This window comes from Phoca vitulina, unplaced genomic scaffold (genome assembly GCF_004348235.1).
Source record: "Phoca vitulina isolate PV1807 unplaced genomic scaffold, GSC_HSeal_1.0 scaffold47, whole genome shotgun sequence".
In the NCBI taxonomy this organism is placed as follows: Eukaryota; Metazoa; Chordata; class Mammalia; order Carnivora; family Phocidae; genus Phoca; species Phoca vitulina.
The window spans coordinates 5854081-5877247 of record NW_022589750.1 but is presented as its reverse complement, the minus strand read 5'-3'; the positions used below and the strand labels follow the sequence as shown (position 1 = coordinate 5877247).

General features: G+C 43.4%; 1 protein-coding gene across 1 annotated transcript in view; it reads right to left on the bottom strand.

Moving 5' to 3' along the window:
* The window catches only part of DNAH9 (dynein axonemal heavy chain 9), a 338385-nt gene that overhangs the window by 11289 nt on the left and 303929 nt on the right, over positions 1-23167 (bottom strand). The window contains exon 67 of the mRNA XM_032431745.1: positions 21267-21449. Coding sequence (XP_032287636.1) covers positions 21267-21449 — 183 coding nt within the window. The remainder of the gene's footprint in view (positions 1-21266; positions 21450-23167) is intronic.

The window sequence follows — 23167 nt, the reverse complement described above, 5'->3', positions numbered from 1 at the left end:
TATTTAAAATCAAGATTTGGTGTTAAATTTTATAGAATCCTTTTTTTTTTCATCTATGAAGATGATCATACAGTTTTCTTATGTAGTACATTCATACAGTGAACTCCATAGATTGATTTTTGAATGTTAAAGCCAGCCTTGTAGTTCTGGGATGATCCCCATGTAACCATGATGTATTATCCTTTTCTTGTCTTGTATGATTTCATTTACCAACATCTTGCTAAGGATTTCTGTATTTGGGTTTATGAGGAATATTTGTCCCTTATTTTCTTTTCTCATAATATCTTTGGTTTTGGTATCAGGTCGATTCTGGCCTTATAAAATTTATTGGGAAGTCTTTCCATTGCTTTCTCTTTAAATTAAGCTATTTGAGGGGCGCCTGGGTGGCTCAGTTGGTTAAGCATCCGACTCTTGGTTTCGGCTCAGGTCGTGATCTCAGGGTCCTGGCATCGAGCCCCACATCAGGCTCTATACTCAGTGGTGAGTCTGCTTGGGATTCTCTCTCTGCCTCTGCCCACCCCCACCACCCCCACCACGCTCTCTAAGATAAATAAATAAATCTTAAAAAAAAAAATTAAGCTATTTGAGATAATTGTAGACACACTTGCAGTTGCAAGAAATAATACAGACAGGTCTTGTGTACCCTTTGCCCAAGTGTCTGCAGTGCTAACATTTTGCAGAACTGCAGTATAATATCACAAACAGGATGCTGACATTGGTACGGTCAAAATATAAGCATTTCCATCACCACAGCATCCCTCATGTTGCCCCCTTCTAGGCACACTGACTTTCCTCCTGGCCTCACCCTTTCCATAACCCCTAGTAATGACTGACCAGTTCTCCACTTCTATAAATGTGTCATTTCAGCAGTATTATATAAATGGAGTAATTTATAAAACCTTTCACCTTCTGGGATTGGCTTTTCACTTAGCATAATTCCCTGGACATTCACCCAGGCTTTTCATTGTACCAAACAGTCGATTCCTTTTCATTGGTAAGTAGTATTCCACGATATGTGTGGTAGGCAGAGTAATGACCCCTCCAAATATGTTCACGTTCCAATCCCTAGAACCTGTGAAGATGTGACCTCATGTGGTAGAAGGGATTTTGCAGATGTGATTAAGTTAGGAGTTTAAAATGGGGATGGGAGCTTATCCTGGATTATTGGGGTTGGAGGCAGGCAGGAGGGTCAGAGTCAGAGATAGATTGGAAGATGCTTTGCGGCTGGCTTTAAAGATGGAGAAAGGATCCATGGTTCAAGGAAGGGAGAACCTGGGCAAGGCAAGTGAGTGGATTCTTCCCTGGAGCCTGCAGAATAAATACAGCTCTGCCCAAATCTTGACTTTAGCTAAGTGAGACCCATTTCAGACTTCTGAGCTCTGAAACTGTAAGATAAAGTCTTGAAAGCCACTAAGCTTGGGGTAACTTATTATAGCAGTAAGAGAAACTTATACAGGATAAGTGTACTCTTAACCCCCATCACTTATCCGCCCCCCCCCCCACTCTTCTCTCCTCTGGTGACCATCAGTGTGTTCTGTATAGTTAAGGGTCTCTTTCTTGGTTGGTCTCTTTTTTCCCTTTGCTCATTTGTTTTGTTTCTTAAATTCCACATATGAGTGAAATCATACGGTATTTGTCTTTCTCTGACTTGTTTTGCTTAGCATTATACTCTCTAGATCTATCCATGTTGTTGCAAATGGCAAGATTTCATTCTTTTTTTAAGGCTGAGTAATATTCCATTGTGTGTGTGTGTATAATTACATATTACATATTATATATATATATATTTATATAATCACATGTTCTTTATCCATTCAACTATGGATCAATACTTGGGCTGCTTCCATCTCTTGGCTATTGTAAATAATGCTGCAGTAAACATAGGGGTGCATATGTCTTTTTGAATTAGTGTTTTTATATTCTTTGGGTAAATACCCAATAGTGGAATTACTGGATCATATGGTTGTTCTATTTTTAACTTTCTGAGGAACCTCCATACTGTTTTCCACAGTGGCTGCACCAGTCTGCATTCCCACCAACAGTGCAAGAAGGTTCCTTTTTCTCCGCATCCTCACCAATACCTGTTGTTTCTTGTTCTTGTGTGGTTGATTTTAGCCATTCTGACAAGTGTGAGGTGATTTCTCATTGTGGTTTTAATTTGCATTTCCCTGATGATGAGAGATGTTAGATTACTTCTTTTTTTTGGTGTTGTGTTGTATCAGTTCTTTGTATTTTTGGATACTAACCCTTTATCAGACATGTCATTTGTAAATATCTTCTCCCATTCTGGAGTTGTCATTATTTTTTGTTTTAGCCATTCTGATAGGTGTGTAGTGATATCTTGTGATTTTAATTTGCATTTTCATAATGGCTAATGATGATGAGTGTCTTTTCATGTATTTATTTCTCACCTGTATACTCTCTTCGGTGAAATGTCTTAATATCTTTTGCTTATTTTCTAATTTTTTTTTTTTTATTGTTGAGTTTCAAAAAATTGTATATTCTTGGTATTAGTCCTTTTTCAGATATGGGAATGCAAATACTTTTACCCAGTCTATGGCTTACCTTTTCATTTTAAAAGGGTCTTTTTTAGAGCAAAGATTTTTAATTTTGATGAAGTTCAGTTTATCAGTTTTTTATTTTATGGCTTATGTTTTTTTGGTGTCATGTCTAAGAACTATTTTCCTGCCCCCCCCCCCCCGCTTGAGGATTTTTTTTCCCCCCCCCCCCCGCCCAGGAGTTTTATAGTTTTAAGTTTTACACTTAGGTCCTTGATGCATTTTGAGTTAATTTTTTACAAGGTGTGAAACTTAGCTTGAGGTCAGTATTTTTGCCTATTATGTCAAATTACTCCAGCACTGTTTGTTGAAAGGCTTTCTTTCCCCCATTGACTTGCTTTTGCACCTTTGTCAAAAATCAGTTGGGATATTTGGGAAAATCTATTTCCAGTTTCTTTATTCTGTTTTGTGTGTCTGTCCCTCTACCAATACCACACAGTCTTGATTACAATAACTATATAATAAGTTCTGAAATTAGGGAAACTGCTTCCTCCTACTTTATTCTGTTTCAAAATTGTCTTCACTATTTTAGTTCCTTTGCTTTTCCACATAAATTTTAGAATGATCTTCCCTGTATCTACAAACGGTTCTTGCTGGGATTTTGGTAGGAATTGCATTGAACCTGTGCAACAATTTGAGTAAAATTGACATCTTTACTATGTAGTCTTCTAATCCGTGAACACACTATGTCCCTCCATTTATTTATATATTCTTTAATTTCTCTTATCACTGTTTTGTAGTTTTCAGCACACAAGTCCTGTGCATGTTTTGTTAGGTTTGCATGTAGGTATTTCAGGTTTTTTTAATCTAGAAAAATGTTTCTATGGCTGATGTCAAAGAAATTACTGCCTGTGTTCTCTTCTCGGATTTTTATGGTTTCAGGTCTCACATTTAGGTCTTTAATCCATTTTGAGTTAATTTTTGTATGGTACTAGAAAGTTGTCCATTTTCATTTTTTGGCATGTGTCTGTCCAGTTTTCCCAACACTATTTATTGAAGAGACTGTCTTTTCCCCATTGTATTCTTGCCTCCTTAGTCGTAGATTAATTGACCATATAATAATGGGTTTATTTTGGGCTCTCTGTTCGATTGATCTATGTATCTTTTTTTGTTCTAGTACCATACTGTTTTCATTCCTACAGTTTTGTAGTATACCTTGAAATCTAGGATGGTAATACCTCCAGTTTTGTTCTTTCTCAGGATTACTTTGATTATTTGGGGTCTTTTATGGCTCCATACAAATTTTAGGATAATTTGTTCTAGTTCTGTGAAAAATGCTATTGGTAATTTGATAGGGATTGCATTGAATCTGTAGATTGCTTTGGGTTGTGTGGACATTTTAACAATATTGGTTCTCCCAGTCCATGAGCATGGAATATCTTTCCATTTGTTTGTGTTATCTTCACTTTCTTTCATCAATGTCCTATAGTTTTCAGAGTATAGGTCTTTCACCTCCTTGGCTAAGTTTATTCCTAGGTTTTTTTTTTTCTTTTTGTTGCAATTGTAAATAGAATTGTTTTCTTCACTTAATCCTAGCCAAAAGGCCAAGAAGCAATTAGAATTGTTTTCTTATTTCTCTTTCTGCTCCTTCATTATTAGTGTATTGAAACAGTATGAACAGTATGAAGCAGAATGCAGTATCCTGCAACTTTACTGAATTCATTTTTTACTTCTAATAGTTTTTTGGTGGAGTCTTTAGGGCTTTCTATGTATAATATTATGGTATTTGCAGATAGTGACAGTTTAACTTCCTTACCAATTTGGATGCATTCTATTTCTTTTTTTTTGTCTCATTGCTGTGTTTAGGCCTTACAGAATTATGTTGAATAACAGTGGTGAGAGTGAGCCTCCTGTCTTGTTCCTGATCTTAGAGGAAAATCTTTTCAGTTTTTCACCATTGAGTAGGATGTTAGTTGTGAGTTTTTAATATATGGTTTTTATTATGTTGAAGTATGTTCCCTCTAAACCCACTTGTTGAGAGTTTTTATCATGAATGGATATTGAATTTTGTCAAATGTTTTTCTGTATCTATTTAAATGATCATGTTTTTAATCCTTTCTCTTGTTAAAATGGTGTTTCACATTGATTATTTTGTGAATATTGAACCGCCCTTGCATCCCCGGAATAAATCGTGGTGAATGATTTATATAATGTATTGTTGGATTAGATTTGCTAATATTTTGCTCAGGATTTTTGAATCTATGTTCATCAGAGATACTGACCTGTTGTTTTCTTTTTTTGTAGTGTCTGCCTGGTTTTGGTATCAGGGTAATGCCATAGTAGCTTTATAAATGATTGATCTACTTTATGTTTGCTTTGACTCATGAAATTTAAAAAATAATTTTCTTATTTCTAATTATGGCCTTTTCTGCTTAAAAAGTCTCTTTACCATTTCTTGTATGGCTGATTTAGTGGTGATGAACTCCTTTAACTTTTGTTTGAGAACTCTATCTCTTTAAATTCTGAATGGTAACATTGTCAGGTAGAGTATCCTTAGTTGTAGGTTTTTTCCTTTCAGTACTTTGAATATATCATGCCAGTCCCTTCTGGCTTGTAAAATTTTCTTTTCTCTTTTAAGAGAGAGTGCGGGGTGTGGGCAGAGGGAGAGGGAAAGATCCTTAAGGAGGCTCCATGCTCGGTGCAGAGCCTGACGTGGGCCTTGATCCCACGACCCTGAGATCATGACCTGAGCCAAAATCAAGAGTCAGACACTTAACTGACTGAGCCACCCAGGTGCACCCTGGCTTGTAAAATTTCTGCTAAAAACTCAGCTGATAGCCTCATGGGGTTTCCCTTGTATATAACGTTGCTTCTCTTTTGACAATTTTTAGATGCTCCCTTTATTTTTAAACTTTGACATTATTATATGTCTTGGTTTGGACCATTCTTGAGTTCATCTTGTTTGGGACTTTTTGTGGTTCCTGGACCTGAATGTCTGTTTTCTTCCACGGGTTAGGGGAGTTTTCAGCTATTATTTCTTCAAATAAATTTCCTGCCCCTTCTTTCTCTTCTTCTGGCGGATTAATCTGCTCCCGGTCCCTCAGTACTATCCCTCCCCACTGTATGTAGGCCCTCTATCCTTTGTTGTGCAGAAACTGTTCACTCAGCCCTCACTTCCTTTTCAGGAGGAATTATTCTATATATAGGTGTAGACTCGGTGTGACCATGGAGGGGTTGAGTTCAGGGTCTACTTAGATCACCATCTCAGACTCTCCCCTCCTCCCATCTTTTAGGGTTGGTTTGTTGGTGACAAATTCCGTTATGATTTTCCTTCATCTGAAAATATCTTGAGTTCCCCTTCATTCCTAAAATATTTTCTCTGGATATAGGATCATACTCTGTGTGATACCTCACAGGAGGGAGATAGCATAAGAAGTCTGCATATGGATTTCTCCTGACTCTGCCTGTGACTTTTTCCTTCATGATCCAGCTGTGTGTGTATTCTTACTGTCCCATTATAACAATCTCAGTCATATGTATAACTGTATGCTGAGATCCAGTCTTGAACTGAGGGAGTGATCTGGGAACAGGATCCCAACACAATAGCATATTATTACATCTTGTTTATCTGTTCTGACAGTTCTAATCAGTACTTTGGATGCTTGGACTATTTATATTTAATGTAATTATCAGTATGACAGAGTTTAAATCTACCAATTTTTTTTTAAAATTTATTTTAGTGGTTGCCCTAGGGCAGGGGTTGGCAAATTTTCTGTAAAGCATCACATAGTAAATACTGTGGGCTTTGCAAGCCATACGATATCTGTTGCAGCTGCTCGCCTCGTCAGTTGTAACACAAAAGCAGCTATAAACAACGTGTAAATTAACGGCTGGCCACGTTCCAGTAAATGTTTCCTTACAGAAACAGGTTGTGGGCTGGATTTGGCCTGCAGGCCAGTAGTTTGCTGACCCCGCCTCTAGGATTTACAGTATATGTCTCTAAGTTAGCACAGTTTACCTTCAAATAATATGCCACATCGCATACGGCATAATAATTGTGTATTCCCCTCTTTTTTTGTTTTTTTTTAAAGATTTTATTTATTTGACAGAGAGACAGCGACAGCAGGAACAGAAGCAGGGGGAGTGGGAGAGGGAGAAGCAGGCTTCCTGCGGAGCAGGGAGCCCGATGCGGGGCTCGATCCCAGGACCCTGGGATCATGACCTGAGCCGAAGGCAGATGCTAACGACTGAGCCACCCAGGCGCCTCCCCCCTCTTATTTTTTATGCTGTTGTTGACATACATTTGGTTCTACATATGTTATAAAGCCCAAAGTAATTACTATTTTTGTTTTAAGAAGTTAATTGTTTTTTACGATTCTTAAGTGATAAAAAATGTCTTTAATACAACTCACATATTTACCATCTATGGAGACAGACATTACTTTGTGTAGACCCTGATTTCTTTATAGTATCATTTTCCTTCTGTCTGAAGAATTTCTTTTAACATTCTTATATTTTAGGCCTACTGGATATGATTTCTCTCAGTTGTCTGAGAACATGCTTATAGGCACACCTCAGAGATACCGTGGGTTCGGTTCTAGACCACTGCAAGAAACTGTGTATTGCAATAAGGCGAGTCAAATGAAGGTTCTGGTTTTCCAGTGCATGTGGAAGTTATGTTTACACTACACTGTAATCTACTAAGTGTGTAATAGCATTATGTCTAAAAAAACAACGTACAGGGGCGCCTGCGTGGCTCAGTTGTTAAGGGGTTGGAATCAGGTTCTTCCAAACTCCTCCTGTTCATGTTGGTATTTTGACCTCTTCCCATGAATCACAAATGTTCTTGATGGCATCTAGGATAGTGAATCCTCTCCAAAGGTTATCAATTTACTTTGTCCACATCCATCAGAGGAATCACACTATCTATGGCAGCAAGAGCCTTACGAAATGCATTTCTTAAATAGTAAGACTTGAAAGTTGAAATGACTCCTTGATCCATGGGCTACAGAATGGATGTTGTGTTAGCTGGAGTGAAAACAACATAAATCTCACTGTCCATCTCCATCAGAGCTCTTGGGTGACCAGGTGCATTGTCAACAAGCAGTAATATTTTGAAAGGCGTCTTTCTGAGCAGTGGGCTTAAAATATTCAGGAAACCATGTTGTAAACAGATGTGCTGTCATCCAGGCTTTGTTGTTCCAGTGATAGAGCACAGGCAGATTTAGCATCATGCTGAAGGGCCCTAAGATTCTCAGAATGGTAAATAAGCATTGGCTTCAACTTAAAGTCACCAGCTGCATGAGCCCCTAACAAGAGAGTCAGCCTGTCCTTTGAAGCTTTGAAGCCAGACATTGACTTCTCCTCTGCAGCTATGAAAGTTCTAGATGGCATCTTCTTCCAATAGAAAGCCGTTTCATCTACATTGAAAATCTGTTGCTGAGTGTAGCCACCTTCATTAGTTATCTTAGCTCCAACTTCTGGAGAACTTACTGCAGCTTCTACATCAGCACTTGCTGCTTGACCTTGCACTTTTATGTCATGGAGATGGCTTCTTTCCTTAAACCTCCTGAACCAACCTCTGCTAGCTTCAGACTTTTCTTCTGCGGCTTCCTCACCTCTCTCCACTTTCATGGACTTGAAGAGCATTAGGGCCTTGCTCTGGATTAGGTTTTTGCTTAGGAGAATGTTGGGGCTGGCTTGACCTTCTATCTAGACCACTAAAACTTTCTCCATAACAGCAATAAGGCTGTTTCACTTTCTTATCATTTGTGTGTTCACTGGAGAAGCAGTTTAATTTCCTTTAAGAACTTTTCCTCTGCATTCATAGCTTAGCTAACCATTTGGTATAAGGGGCCTAGCTTTTGGCCTCTCTTGGCTTTCAACATGCCTTCCTCACTAAGCTTAATCATTTCCAGCTTTTGATTTCAAGTGAGAGACGTGTGACTCTTCCTTTCACTTGAACACTTAGGAGCTGTTGTAGGGTTATTAATTGGCCTAATTTCGATACTGTTGTGTCTCAGGGAAGAGGGAGCCAAGTGGAGAAGGTGAGAGACACAGGGAGGCTGGTCAATGGTGCAGTCAGAACACATAAACATTTATCAGATTTGTTGTTTTAAATGGGCATGGTTGGGGCATGTGGGTGGCTCAGTCAGTTAAGGGTCTCCCTTTGATTCAGGTCATGATCCCAGGGTCTTGGGATTGAGCCCTGTGTTGGGCTCCCTGCTCAGCAGGGAGTCTGCTTCTCCCTCTGCCTCTCCCCCTGGCTTGTGTTCTCTCTCTTGCTCACTCTCTCTCTCTAATAAATAAAAAATATTTTTAAAAATGGGCATGGTTTGTGCACTCCAAAGCAATTACAACAGTAATATCAAAGATCACTGATCACAGATAACCATAACAATAATAATGAAAAAGTTTGAAATATTCTGAGAATTACCAAAATGTGACACAGAGAAACAAAGTGAGCAAATGTTGGAAAAAATGAGACCTATAGACCTGCTCAATGCAGGGTTGCCACAATCCTTCTATTTGTAAAAAACAAAACAAAAAAACAGTATCTGTGAAGCTCAGTAGAGTGAAATGCAACAAAATGAGGTATGCCTGTATTTAGTTTTCTTTTTTGAAAGTTTGTTTTTTTGTTTTTGTTTTTATTTCGGCTACTCCAAGAGTTCTGGGTTTATCGTTTTCTTCTTTTTAAAGATTTATTTATTAGAGAGAGAGGGAGAGCTGGGAGGAGGGGCAGAGAGAGAGAGAGAATCTCCAGGAGACTTCCCACTGAGCAAGAAGCCTACCATGGTGCTCGATCCCATGACCCTGAGACCATGACCTGAGCTGAAATCAAGAGTCAGACACCCAACTGACTGAGCCACCCTGGCACCCCTATCATTTTCTTTTTGGTGCTTTTCCTTTAGTACATTCATGGTATCTCTCCACTGTCTCCAGCTTGCATAGCTCCCTGCGAGAAGTCTGCTGTCATTTCTCTCTTTGCTCCTTTGCATATTCTCCACCCCCACTCCCGCCTTGCCCCTCATCCCGCCTGCTTTACCCTTGGGTTTCACCAACTTCATCATGAGGTACCTTTACATAGTTTTCATTAGGTCTATTCTGCATGGGGCATGTTGAGCTTCTTGTGCCTGTGGATTTATAGTTTGTTTTTTTTTTTAAAGATTTTATTTATTTATTTGACAGAGAGTGTTAGCGAGAGCAGGAACAGAAGCAGGGGGAGTGGGAGAGGGAGAAGCAGGCTTCCCGTCGAGCAGGGAGCCCGATGTGGGGCTCGATCCCAGGACCCTGGGATCATGACCTGAGCTGAAGACAGATGCTTAATGGCTGAGCCACCCAGGCACCCCGGATTTATAGTTTTTGACAGATCTGCAAAACCATGGCCCTTGTTTAAGTTTTTTTTTTGGCCCTCCCTCTCACCTCCATCTTCCTGGGACTCCAGTTACATGTGTTAGACCACTAGATATTATCCCACAGGTCCCTGATGTGCTGTTTACTTTTTTTCAGTATTTTTTCTTTTTCCCTCACTTTGGGTAGTTTCTTTTGCTATGTTTTCATCAGCTGTAAATCTTCCAAAGGTCTCATTTTTCATTCGACTATTGCACTTTCCATCTCTGTACGTTCTGTTTATATGTTCCATTTGTACGTCATCACGTTCGTATTTTCTTCTGTCTCCTTCAACAGACACAGCAAACTCAGGATTGTGTCCTAACCTCCCTGCCTGCGAATTCCATCATCCTTGCCATTTTTGGTGCCATTTCAACTGATCCACTTTTCTCCTGGATATGGGTCATATATTCCCACTTCTTTACATGCCTGTAATTAGTTTAGTGCATGTCAGACACTGAATTTTACATTTTTGAGTGCTGGATTTTGTTGTATTCCTTTAAGTAGTGCTGGAAAGAATTTTTTTTTTTTAAAGATTTTATTTATTTATTTGACAGAGAGAGAGAGTACAAGCAGGGGGAGCATCAGAGGGAGGGGGAGAAGTAGGCTCCCTGCTGAGCAGGAAGCCCCACGCGGGGCTCGATCCCAGAACCCTGGGACCATGACCCGAGCCAAAGGCAGACGCCCAATGACTGAGCCACCTACGCACCCCGGGAAAGAATTTTTTTGCCTGCAGTTAATTTACTTGAACTCAGTGGATCTGTTGGCAGCTTGGATTTCATCTTTGCTGTCAGGGGAGTACAGACCAGCTTTCAGTCTTAGTCTGGGTCCAATTTAGTCCTTTTACTAAGTTGATACCCTTCTGAGAATCTTCCCTGAAACTTTCTGTTTTTTTTGTTTTTTGTTTTTTGTTTTAATTTCTCTGTATGCCAGCTAGTGGGAACTATTCCCAGCTCTGTGTGAGTTCTGAGGATTGTTCTCTCTGCTCCTGTGTCATGGTTCCTTCCCAGCCTTGGGTAGTTTTTTTCTCACTCATGTACAGAGCAGTAGCCAGCCAGTGTCTCGGGGGTCCCTCTGTGGATATCTGAGGCTTTTTGTCTGGGCAGCTCCCTGCCATAGGCATTCTGCCCTACAAACCCCACTACCTTGGCCTTTATGACCTCTGCTCTGTGTGTCCTCAGTTCAGTGGAAGTGTGGGGCTCTTTCCTGAACAGTAGCCCGATTCCCATAGTAAGCCTGAACAACGAAGGGATCGCCTTTCTTCTTCCCTTTCTGCCAAGTATCACAGTCGTGTCATACACATTTGTCCGAACCCCTGGAATGTACACCATCAAGAGTGAGCCCCAATGTAACTATGGACTGTGGGTGATTGTGGTAAGTTAGTGTAGGCTCCTCAGTTGTAACAAGTGGACCACTCTGCTGGGAGACGTGGATAGTGGGGCAGGCTCTGTGGGGGGCAGGGAGTATGTGGGAAATCTCTCTTATGTTCCTCTTGATTTGGCTGTGAACCTAAAAACGGCTCTAAAAAAATGAAATCTTAAAAAAAAAAAAAAAGCCATACTTAATTTTTAACAGCATTTGGACATCTGAATTCATTTTGATAGAGGAACATAAAATGTGTAACTTGGCTTTCTTAAAAATTTCTCACATCCGCTTAAAATATGTTAATTCATTCTGACCACGATTTTGCATTTGCTAATTGAATGTGGGAGTGACAGACTTCAAGAATGTGCTGTCTGAGGTTTTGCCAGTTTGAGAGTGAAGAACAATTCCAGAAAAGAGGAAACCATTCACCTTGTAGTTGGTTTCTGAAGTCAGTATTCCCGTGACCTTGAGCCAAGTAGGAATGACTCATTTTCATTGTAGGGCTGAGAAGAAATGAGAGAATCCCACCGCAGATTCACTAAGTGTAAGTTTCATCCCTTTCTTAGGAGAAGACTTTAGGACAGCATTTCCCAAAAGCTGTTCAGGAAAACGTTTCTTGGGCTATTGCCAGATTGGTGGAGGCTGGGGTGGGCAGACAGGAAATTTCTGTGGCCAAGCTGTGGACAAGTGGGCCCTTCTTAAAGACTCCAGCTATACTATCCTACAGAAACCTGTGTACATTTGTTCAAGCCCAATTTTCTCAAATTCCTCCTGCCTGGATCCTCTGTAACACTGATTAATATCTGTACTTGCAGGTCAAGAGTCAGCTAGAAGAAAACTTACCAAGAAAACACTGAATCCCTGTCTTAGGAACTTGCTGCATTTCAGGGTCCTCTGACTTGCTTGCTGCATGTCAGTATGGCAGGTGAATCTAGAACTAAAGGCTGGGGTCAGTGGGGAGCCCTTATCATAGATACAAAAGCTAGCTGGCTGTGACCTTAACCACTTTATTCATCCCTATAAAGGCATGGTTTCATAATCTTGAGTAAAAACCTTATTTTTCCTACAGGTCTTCATTCTTTGAAGTCAGTGAGCTATTATTAGTGGTTTTTTTTTTTTTAATAAAAAAGCTCAGATTCCTAGACTGCAATCCATACCTAAGGACTCCAACCTCCAGAGGGCCGGGAACGTCCATTTGGAAAGTGCACCCCTGATGGGTCTGAAGCAGCTGGTGCCCTGGGCTCACAAGGGGGTCAGCAACACCCATGTCCTCCTCCTCGGGGGGCTGCAGGCTGCACCCTGTCCTGACGGTCAGTTCCTATCTGCTTTTTCTTCCCTATGAAAATGGTCTTTGCAACCAGCTTTCATTTTTCTGGAGCAGGGGAGGAGATGGGGAGGGCAGTGGGAATGATACAGGCCGTGCCCCGCAGTCCATGCAGCTGGGTCTTCTGACAGAGTGCTGGAAAACCTGAAGGCATGTGGGCCAGGGTGGCTGTCTGGTGAGTGGTGACTGTAAGCTGTCCACGGGTCAAAGCAAGGCCCTATCAGACCTGCACTATCAAGTCAGCACACAATGGATCAGAGTAAAAAGCTGGAGTAGTTCTCCAAGTCAGCAAGCTGGACTTCCAAGTTTGAGCATCCTTCACGTATTTAGAAACAGATTTTGTGAATTAGCCACTGGAAGCTTGGGGAAAAAAATAGTCTGATGGCCTAAAACATCTGAATAATCAAAAACGATTCCCGGGGCACCTGGGTGGCTCAGTCGGCTAAGTGTCTGACTTCAGTTCAGGTCATGATCTTGGGGTCCTGCGATTGAGCAGCGGGGAGTCTGCTTGTCCCTCTCTGCCTCTCCCCCTGCTTGTGCTCTTTTCATATATGGCCTTTATTATGTTGAGGTAGGGTTCCTGTAACCCTACTTTGTGGAGGTTGTTTTTTTTTTATCATGAATGGATGTTGTACTTTGTCAAGTGCTTTTTCTGCATGTATTGAAACGATCATGTGGTTTTTATCCTTTCTCTTATTTATGTGATGTGTCATGTTGATTGATTTGTGAATATTGAACAACTCCATCTCAGGGATAAATCACACTTGATTGTGGTGAATAATTTATTTAATGCATAGTTGGATTCAGGTTTCTAGTATTTTGTTGAGAATTTTTGCATCTGTGTTCATCAGAGATATTGGCCTATAGTTCTGTTTTTATGTAGTGTCTTTACTCTGGTTTTGGTATCAGGGTAATGCCAGCCAAATAGAGTGAATTTGGAGGTTTTCCTCCCTCTTCTATTTTTTGGAATAGTTTGAGAAGAATAGGTATTAACTCTTCTTTAATGTTTGGTAGAATTCACCTGTGAAGCCATCTGGTCTTTTGTGTTTTGGGGAGTTTTTTGATTAGTGATTCAGTTTCATTGCTGGTAATTGGTCTGTTCAAATTTTCTATTTCTTCCTGATTCAGTTTTGGGGGGTTATATATACTTCTAGGAATTTATCCATTACTTCTAGGTTGTCCAGTTTGTTGGCATATAATCTTTCATAATCTCTAACAATCCTTTGTATTACTGCAGTGTTGGTTTTTATTTCTTGTCTTTAATTTCTGATTTTGTTTGAGCCCCTTCTCTCTCTCTTTCAAGAGCGAGCATGCATGAGTGGGCTGGGGAGGAGGAGAGGGAGAAAGAATCTTGGCATGGAACCTGATGTGGGGCTCGATCCCATGACCCTGAGATCATGACCTGAGCTGAAATCAAGAGTTGGATGCTCGGGATGCCTGGCAGGGTCAGTTGGTTAAGCGTCTGCCTTCGGCTCGGGTTGTGATCCTGGGGTCCTGGGATTGAGTCCCAGGTCAGGCTCCATGCTCAGCAGGGAGCCTGTTTCTCCCTCTGCCTCTCCCCGCTGCTCCTATTCTCTCTCTGACAAACAAATAAATAAAATCTTAAAAAAAAAGAAAAAGAGTTGGATGCTCAACCGACTGAGCCATCCAGGCACCCCCACCTCTCTCTTTCTTAAATGAGTCTGCTAAAGGTTTATCAATTTTGTTGATCTTTTAAAAAAACCCAGCGCCAGATTTCATTGATCTGTTCTATTGTTTTTCGCTTTGTTTTTAGTTTCTATTTCATTCATTTCTCCTCTAATCTTTATTATTTCCTTCTTTCTACTGATTTACGCTCCTTTAGATGTAAGGATAGATTGTTTGAGATGTTTCTTGCTTCTTGAGGTAGGCCTGTATTGCTATAAACTTCCCACTTTGAATTGGTTTTGCTGCATTCCAGAGCTTTTGGATTGTTGGTGTTTTCATTTTCATTTGTCTCCATGTAATTTTTTTTAAAGATTTTATTTATTTATTTGAGAGCGAGAGAAAGAGAGAGAGAGTGTGAACGCCTGAGCAGGGGGAGGGATGGAAAGAGAAGCAGACTCCACACTGAGCAGGGAGCCTGATGCGGGGCTCGATCCCAGGACCCTGAGATCATGACCTGAGCTGAAGGCAGATGCTTAACCAACTGAGCCACCCAGGCACCCGTCTCCATGTATTTTTTGACTTCTTTGATTTCTTGGTTGACCAATTCATTGTTTAGTAGCATGTTATTTAACCTCCATGTGTTCTTTCCAGATTTTTTCTTGTGGTCGTTTTTTTTTGTAGTGTTGTGGTGTAGTTTTGTAGTGTTGTAGTCAGAAAAGATGCATGGTGTATGACTTCAATCTTTCTGAATTTGCTGAGATTTGTTTTGCGGCCTAATATGTAATCTATACTGGAGAATGTTCCATGTGCATTTGAAAAGAATGTGTATTCTGTTGTTTTAGGATGGAATGTTCTGAATATATCTGTTAAATCCATCTGCTCCAATGTGTCATTCAAAGCCATGGTTTCCTTGTTGACTTTCTGTTTGGATGATCTCTCCATTGATGTAAGTGGGGAGTTAAAGACCCGTACTATTATTTTATTACTGTTGATTACTTTCTTTATTATTAACTGTTTTAAGTATTTGGGTGCCCCCACGTTGAGTGCCTAAATATTTACAATTGTTGGGGCGCCTGAGTGGCTCAGTCAGTTAAGCGTCTCCCTTCGGCTCAGGTCACGATCCTAGGGTCCTGGGGTCGAGTCCCACATCGGGCTCCTTGCTCCCCTGCTGTGCGCTTGCTTGCTCCCTCTCTAACAAATAAAATCTTTAAAAAATATTTACAATTGTTATATCTTCTTGTTGGATCGACCCTTTATGATTATGAAGTGTCCTTTATCTCTTGTTAGTCTGCTTCAAAGTCTAATTTGTCTAAGTATTGCTACCCCACCTTTCTTTTCACATCCATTTTCAGGATAAATGCTTCTCCATCCCTTCGTTTTCATTCTGCATCTGTCTTTAGGTCTGAAATGAGTCTCTTGTACACAGCAAATAGATGGGTCTTATTTTCTTATTTATTCTGTCACTCTATGTCTTTTGATCGGAGCGCTTAGTCCATTTATATTCAAAGAATTATTCATAGGTATGTATGTATTTATTGCCATTTTGTTACTTGTTTTATGGTTGCATTTATATTCTCTGTTCCTTTCTTCCCTTGCTCTCTCACTGTAAGTTGGCTTTCTTTAGTTACCTGTTTGGATTCCTTTCTCTTTATTTTTCGCATATCTATTACTGGGTTTTGACTTGAAGTTACCATTAGGTTGGTGTATAACATCTTCTGCATATAGCAGTCTATAGGAAATCGATGGTTGCTTAAGTTTGAAATCTAGAAGCACTACATTTTTACTCCTTTGTCCCCCATATTTTAGGTATGTGGTGTCATACTTCATATCCTTTTATCTTGTGAATCCCTTGAACGATTTTTATAAATACAGGTAATTTTACTGCCTTTGTGCTTCCTCCTTTTCTTACTCCTGATTATGGTCCTTCCTTTCTACCCAAAGAGTCCCCTTTAACATTTCTTGTAAGGCTGGTTTAGTGGTGACGAATTCCTTTTTGTCTGGAAAACTCTCTCTCTTTCAGTTCTGAATAACAGACTTACTAAAGAGTATTCTTGGCTGCACATTTTTTCCTTTCAGCCCATTGAATATATCGTGTCACTGTCCTCTGGTCTGCAAAGTTCTTGCTGAAAAATCCACTCATAGCCTTATGGGGTTTCCCTTATATATAACTGCTTTTTTTTTGCTGCTTCTAAAATTCTCATCACTACTTTTTGTTGTGTGGACCTTCTTGGGTTGATTTTGTTGGAATTTCTATTTTCTTCCCCAGATTCAGAAAGTTTTCAGCTATTATTTCTTCAAATAATTTTTCTGCCCCCTTTTCTCTCTCTCCTCCTTTTGGGAGCCCTACCTTCTTGAATGTTATTATGCTTGCTGGTGTCGCTGAATTCCCTAAGTCTTCTCATTTTGCGTAATTTTTTTCTCTCACCTGCTCAGCTCGATGACTTTCCGTTACCCTGTGTTCTGGTTCATTAATTCATTCCTCTACTTCTTCCCTCCTGCTATTTATTCCCTCTAGGGTATTTTTAATGTCATTTATTGTGTTCTTCATCTCTGATTAGTTCTTTTTTATCTCATCGGTAAGGGTCTCACTGATGTCCTCCATTTTTTTTCTCAAGTCCAGTGAGTATCTTTGATCATTACTTTAAATTCTCTATCAGGCATATGACTTGTATCCATTTCACTTAGGTCTCTTGCTGTGGTTTTGTCCTGTTCTTTCATTTGGGACATATTCCTCTGTGTCCTCATTTTATCTGTTTGTGTCTGTTTCTTGGTGTTAGGAATGTCAGCTGCATCTCCTGCTTTTGAAAATAGTGCCCTGTTTGCCGGAACCTAGCGCTTCAGGGGCGTCTCCCCTGTGACATATGTGCCTTCCTGTTGGGGCTGAGCCACTCTTTCCTTCAGCCCAGTCGTCTGCAGTGGCTCTCTCCACCTGTTGTGGGCCAGTTTGGGGCCCCATGGGTTTGAGTTGAGTCAGACTCAGTTTGCCAGAGATGTAGTGGCAGCAAACTGCAGGGCGTTTTTCCTGTGTTGTCCCCTGAGCAGCTTTCATTGTTGGGTGGGGCTGCCGTCTGGCTGGTGTACGCGCACGTGTGTGTGTGTGTGTCTGTGTGTGTGGTTGTTTCCCCCCCAGCCCCCACCCCCCAAGGCAGAAGTCACTTTTGAGCGGTGCTGGCCCAGACACGGAGCTGCTTGCACACCGCGAGCTTTGAGGTACCACTTCGGATGGGCTCTGGCCCGGAGTGTACGGAGGGGGGCAGATCCGCGATGCGTGCAGGGTGTGCAGCACTGGCAAGGTTTGTGCGTTGGTTCTCTAGGGAGGGGACCTGCCGCTGCCCTGGGGATTGAGGCCAGCTGGGTTGGAGGGGGAGGATCTGCAAAGTGTGTGAGCTGGGGAGGATGTGGTCTTAGCAAGGTTTGCACTGGGCTTCTGGAGGAGGGAACCCACGGCATCAGGCTGGAGACATGGGGCGCAGTGGAAGCATGTGGTTCCCACAGGTGGTGGTGTGGTTACGCTGGAGGGCAGGGGAAGGGAAACGGCTCCTGGCAACTCCTTTGTTCCTGGAGGAGTCTCCCTAGCATCTCTGCCCCTGCAGACTTGCTCTGAGATCAGTAAATAACTCTCCCTCCCCTATGCCCCAGGCATTTTTCAAACTGCTGCTCTATGTTTGTTTTATCTGCACAGGCCCTTCATTCATTGTGCTGCCTCCTTGAGGGCGGGGACTCAGGTTCCTCTTGGCCTCTGGCTCTCCCAGAGCTGAGCCTGCTGATTGGTACAATTCCAGGTGTTAAGTCGCACTGGTCATACGAACTCATGTAATTTGGCCTCTCTTGTTTTCAGAGCCAGGTGTTATGGGGATTTGTCCTCCCTGTGAGGGCTCCCTTGTGTGATGGCCTGTTTCTCCCCTTCTCTGTGTCTGTAGCTGCCTGCCTCCCATGGACGGCCACGGTTGCCGTAGCTCCCCACTGTGTCTTCACCCTTCCCACCCTCTTTGCTGTGGCCTCTTTACCTTTAGTTGTGGAGTCGGTTCTGCCAGTCATTTTCTGGGTTAGTTGCAATGATGCGTTACCTTGTTGTATCTGTGGGTGAGGTGTGCTTAGGGTCCTCCTACTCCACCATCTTCCCAGCCTCTTTCCTAGATATGGTGTTTAATTTATGCTTACAGAACATCTCAATTTGGACTAGTCACATTTTAAGTGCTAACCTATCATTGGCTGCTACTGTAGACAGTGAAGGTCTAGGAATTTAGCTTCTCTTAGAATTTATCTACCTAGGCAGAGGATTTTCTGGGCCCACTGCCATCAGTATATGGCCCTTTGAAAGTTATACCTAGTTAATATAGAGAAAGAAAGTGGCCTTTAGGAGTTTTGTACATCAGGCTTTTGTGCATTTGGTTAGTGGGAGTCAGTACCTTTGACCGGTCAGCTTGGATACTCACAGAACCTGTCTTCACTGTGTAAGACTAGGAGCCAGATGTCTTACTGTGGTAAATTTCTCTGTGGGAACATGGTTATGATGAATTGACCTCTCTTCGGTGCTTACCCTATCTTCCTCTACCACTTTTGTGTGCTTTGAGCTCCTACAGTCCTTGAGCTTAGCATTACTGTGCCTCTCAGTTCAGCTGATACTTTGTGGGTGGTGGCCTTATGGTTTCCCATCCAGCCAATTATGAATGGATACAAATAAAAGTTTATCACAAATGCTAAGAGTATTGACTTCATGATTTTAAAAAGAAGTTAGACCTCTCCTGACTTTGGTGCCCCGTCTGGGCAGAGTGGGTTTGCCTGTCTGATGTGCTGGGTAGCGTGAGTTGCCCTCTGTCCCCCTGTGCACCACCTGACGCACTCCTAGAACTTGAAAGTGACTGTTCAGGAGAACCTCAGTCCGAATGTGTCAGACACCGCGCAGTGGGGCCATCCCGTGGACCCTCCCGCTCAGGTCACTCCTGTCTCTGCTGCCTTTCCTTTCTCTCTCCCCTAGACTTAAACACCCTCCCTTCCCTGAACTCGGCTGCTGTCCCCTCGCACGCTCCATCTTTCCCTCCACCTGCTTGTCTTAACACTGTGCTTCACAAACGGCCCATCACCAGAATCACCTGGCCACTGCTTAAAACCTGGCTGCAGAGGTGGTGCTGGGACGTGTGCTATGAGAAATCCCCCGGGGGGGCCCGACGGCCAGGCCACGAGACTGGGTTTAGATGACAGCATTTTAAAATGCCTGTTCTCCAGCTCCCAGAGGGACCAGGAGAGAAAGGCAAGCCACAGCTGTCCTGACTGCCTGTCCACTCACCTGAGTCGACCCTCTGCTCTGGCCAAAGCAGGTGACTCAGAGCAGGGTTAGGGCTCCTCTGCTGGCACGTCTGGAAGATTCTTCTCCTTGTCCCCCCTGTTGTACTCCCACCCTTTCTCCGCTGGAGCCTCCCCTGATGCCACAGACTTGTTTCTTTCTTTCTTTTCCCACATCTCTCTGTGTGCCCTGTGTTATGATCTGCCTGCCTGCTCGTTCTTCCAAGGCCTCCTCTGGAGAAGCCTGTCCCCCCTCCATCTCCCTGCGCCCTCCAGCGGGGAGTGCTCAGACCTGCCCGAGCTGCTCGTGGTCAGCTTTGCTTGAACTAGACTGAGAGCAAAGAGACACTTCCTCGCCTGCCCCCTTCATCTGCGCCCAGGCATGCTCGTGATTCATGCCACCCGACCACGGCCGCGGCTCTTGGATGAAAAATGCACGAATTGGAAGGCGGATGGGTAAATAGACTGTGCCAACTGCACGGACTCCGTAAGCTGAGAGTGCAGCAAACCTGCTCGAGGTCATTACTAGTGGAGACCTGCTTACCGCGGTAACAGAGCTGCATAATGGGACCCGCCAAGTCCTTCTTTACATTTGAGATCGTCCTATGGAAGGTTGTATTTCATCTGATTACAGGCTGGCCCGTAATTTGGAAACATTACCAAATACTCTCTTCACCATCCCTTTCTGTCCTTTCTCCTTACTTCCCTCCATGTATACTAAGGAGGAGGAAATTAACAGATTAAAAAAAAAAAGGCCCACTAACGTAGAATTTGCAATCTTGTTCCACAGTTTCTAGGTGACTACTTGTGACAAAACACACAGTTGTTTCTCCCGTGCACACGTAACTCCGAGCTACAAAACTGGGTTCTCACCTTCCCTCTGTCTGGGGCTGCAGTTCTGTTAATGAACATGCCTGTGTATGCTGACAACAGTCCCCTTCCTCAGCTCCTGAGAGGCAGCAGGACCCCCCCCGTGTGCCTGTCACAGAGGTGCTTCTCTGTGAGGGTCCGGGCCAGGCCCCTGACGTAATTACCTCCTGGCACATCAGGTAAACGTGTTTAGGCAACTGGGGGTAGACACAGACTCTTCCATTGCTCAAGAGAAATGCAGAGTTTGTGCAGTATCTTGGATCTTTCCTACAACCTTGGTGTTGTAAAAAGATGACCATCCTTTTCTCTGATGAGGCGATAATAATTATCAGCTAATACTTTGGGGGTATTTACTACACACTAGGGATTGTTCTAAACATTCGATGTAAATGAATTTATTTCATCCTTCCCCAAAGCCTTATGAAGTCGGACCATCATCCCTCTTACAGGTGAAGAAGCTGAGACACAGTGAGATCTAAGCCACTTTAAGGCCGCGAGCGAGGAAGTGACCCCGGGGCCGTCTAGTTCTAGAACCTCTACTTTTTTCCAGTGCTCCTCTGCCCCCCCCACGAAAGCAACTATGTCGGTAGAAGACACCAGGCTGTCAAAATTTTCGTCTAGCTTGCTCCTCAGAGGGTGGTCTCCTCGGGCAGCTCGCATATGCTGACCAGCCGGTCTAGCACATTCTAACTTCAGTACGGCTTCAGACTTTATAGAACTTTGGGTCTTAGCCTCCCTGCAGCCCAGCCGCTCCCACTTTCTGGGAGTGATGCCTTCTCAGGCATTCGGATTGCTCTAGGACAACTCTCCAGCTCCCAGGTCCCCGGTACCCCCTCCTGCCTCTCTCTCCCGGGGGGTCCAGCTGTGTCCTCTGGCCATGCCCCTTCCCACCAAGACCCCCCACCCCTTACCTTTAAGCCGAGGTCCAGCTCCCTCAGTGAGTGCCGGATCTCCCTGGTGAGGATGTTCATCCGCTCACACTCCTGGAAGGTGACGACGATGTAGGGGGTGCGCTCCTCCACTTTGGCCAGCAGCTCTGGCATGTTAAACTCGTCTGTCACTCGCTCGAGGATTTCTTCCAGGAGGGCCTTGACCTGCCCCGCAATGGGAAACACAGGGTTAAGAAGGGCTTCTCACCCTCCAGGACTCCATTCCCCTGTGACACGGAGGTAAAGATGCCAGTTGCCCACTCACGGGCTGACCGGCTGAAGAAGAGAACATAGGTGCCTTTCCAAGAATCGGGAGTTGGGAAAACCCAGAGGCTGACCTGGTTAGCAGAGGGGATCAAACTGGAAAGGCATAGGATAGCCCAGGATGGTCATTTGGGGCCATAGGAAGCTGGAGTGATGAGCAGTAGTGATGAATATATATAAATTCACACTCTCCATTCTGAGTTTCCATGAGGCTGCACTGCACTTTCTGTCCTTGGGTCCTGGAAGAAGCATCCCCATCTATCATGTCAACCTCCTCCCAGGCCCACGATTCCTTTCACCACACAAACTGTCAGCCAATTAGACCAGGGGAGCTGGAACCACCAGGGTGTCTCTCCTGGAAAATGGGAACTGAAGCACTGAGATCCTGGGTTATTCGGGGGCAAGCACTTGGAGGCTGAGTCTGGCATTTTGAAGTAAATGAGTAAGGCCAGGAGGTCTGTCAGCAGAGAAAGAAAAATGGAACAAGTGCAGACATAAGAGAACATGTGGCCAGTGGGGAGGGACGGAGGAGGGCGCACACCAGTGAGAGGAAGCCAGCCCTTCCCAGGTCATGAGAGCTTGGGCTCCAGGAGCACCTGCTGGGATGGGCGTTGTTCCTCATCTCCTATAACAGCTCCCCATCTCCGCTTGTGAAGTCCCCTCCTCCCCATCGTTTTGGGGTACCATCACGGGGCCCCATCCTCCCACGATCTAAGTAGGCCAACCAGATCCTCATTCCCAGGAGCAGAAAAACGTGAATCTCAAGCCTGAGATTCAGGGACAGGAAGTGGATGGAGCCACTGACCCAAGTGCCCTGAAAGGACACTCTTCTTTATCCCTGGGACCCTGGAGTCATTGGGATTTCTATCCTTTCTCAGGTCGATTCCTTTGACACAGTGGGCTATTTCTTGCCTGTTTCAGCTAAATTCGCCTCTGTTGCTTGCAACCAAAGACCCTTGGCTCAGTTAATACAGTTCTGTTATGTGTTACCCACGTGAGTGTGAGCAAGTCAGCTAGGCCTCCATTTTTATCTACAAAAATTTCCAACAGCATCTTTCTCCACCTGCCCCCTCTCCCCCAACTCCCAGGGCTGATGCAGAGATCAAATTGAGGGAGCTGATGGATGTGGCAGCACCTGAGAGCTATACAGAGCTACAGAAAGGATTATTACTATTCACTTTACCTTGTATTGTTAACACACAATACAGTCTCTAGAAAAAGAGCTGATGTCTGAAAAAGGAAAGTAAAACCTCCGCTCTCTGTCAGAAAGGGGTCTCTGGGGCTGTCGCAGCAAAAACCAGAACAGAATTTTAACGGTACCTGAGAGTGCTGCTGGGATGGAAGACAAATGACTAAATTTATATCATGTTTCTATCTCTGGAGTGGAATTTGAAGAAACAGCCCCATATCAGTGAGCTGCCATTTGGACACTGCACAGAGAGATGAAAAGAGAGTCTGGAGGCATTGTCCCGAAATACAAGGAACATGGAGAAACAGGGTTCTCTTCAGTCCTGATCAGGCCGAGCAGGATTTGGAGACCAGGACAGAGGACAGGGAGGACAGCCAGGGCACGGAGCAGGTGCACAGACCTGGGGGAGCCCAGGACAGGGAGGACTGCC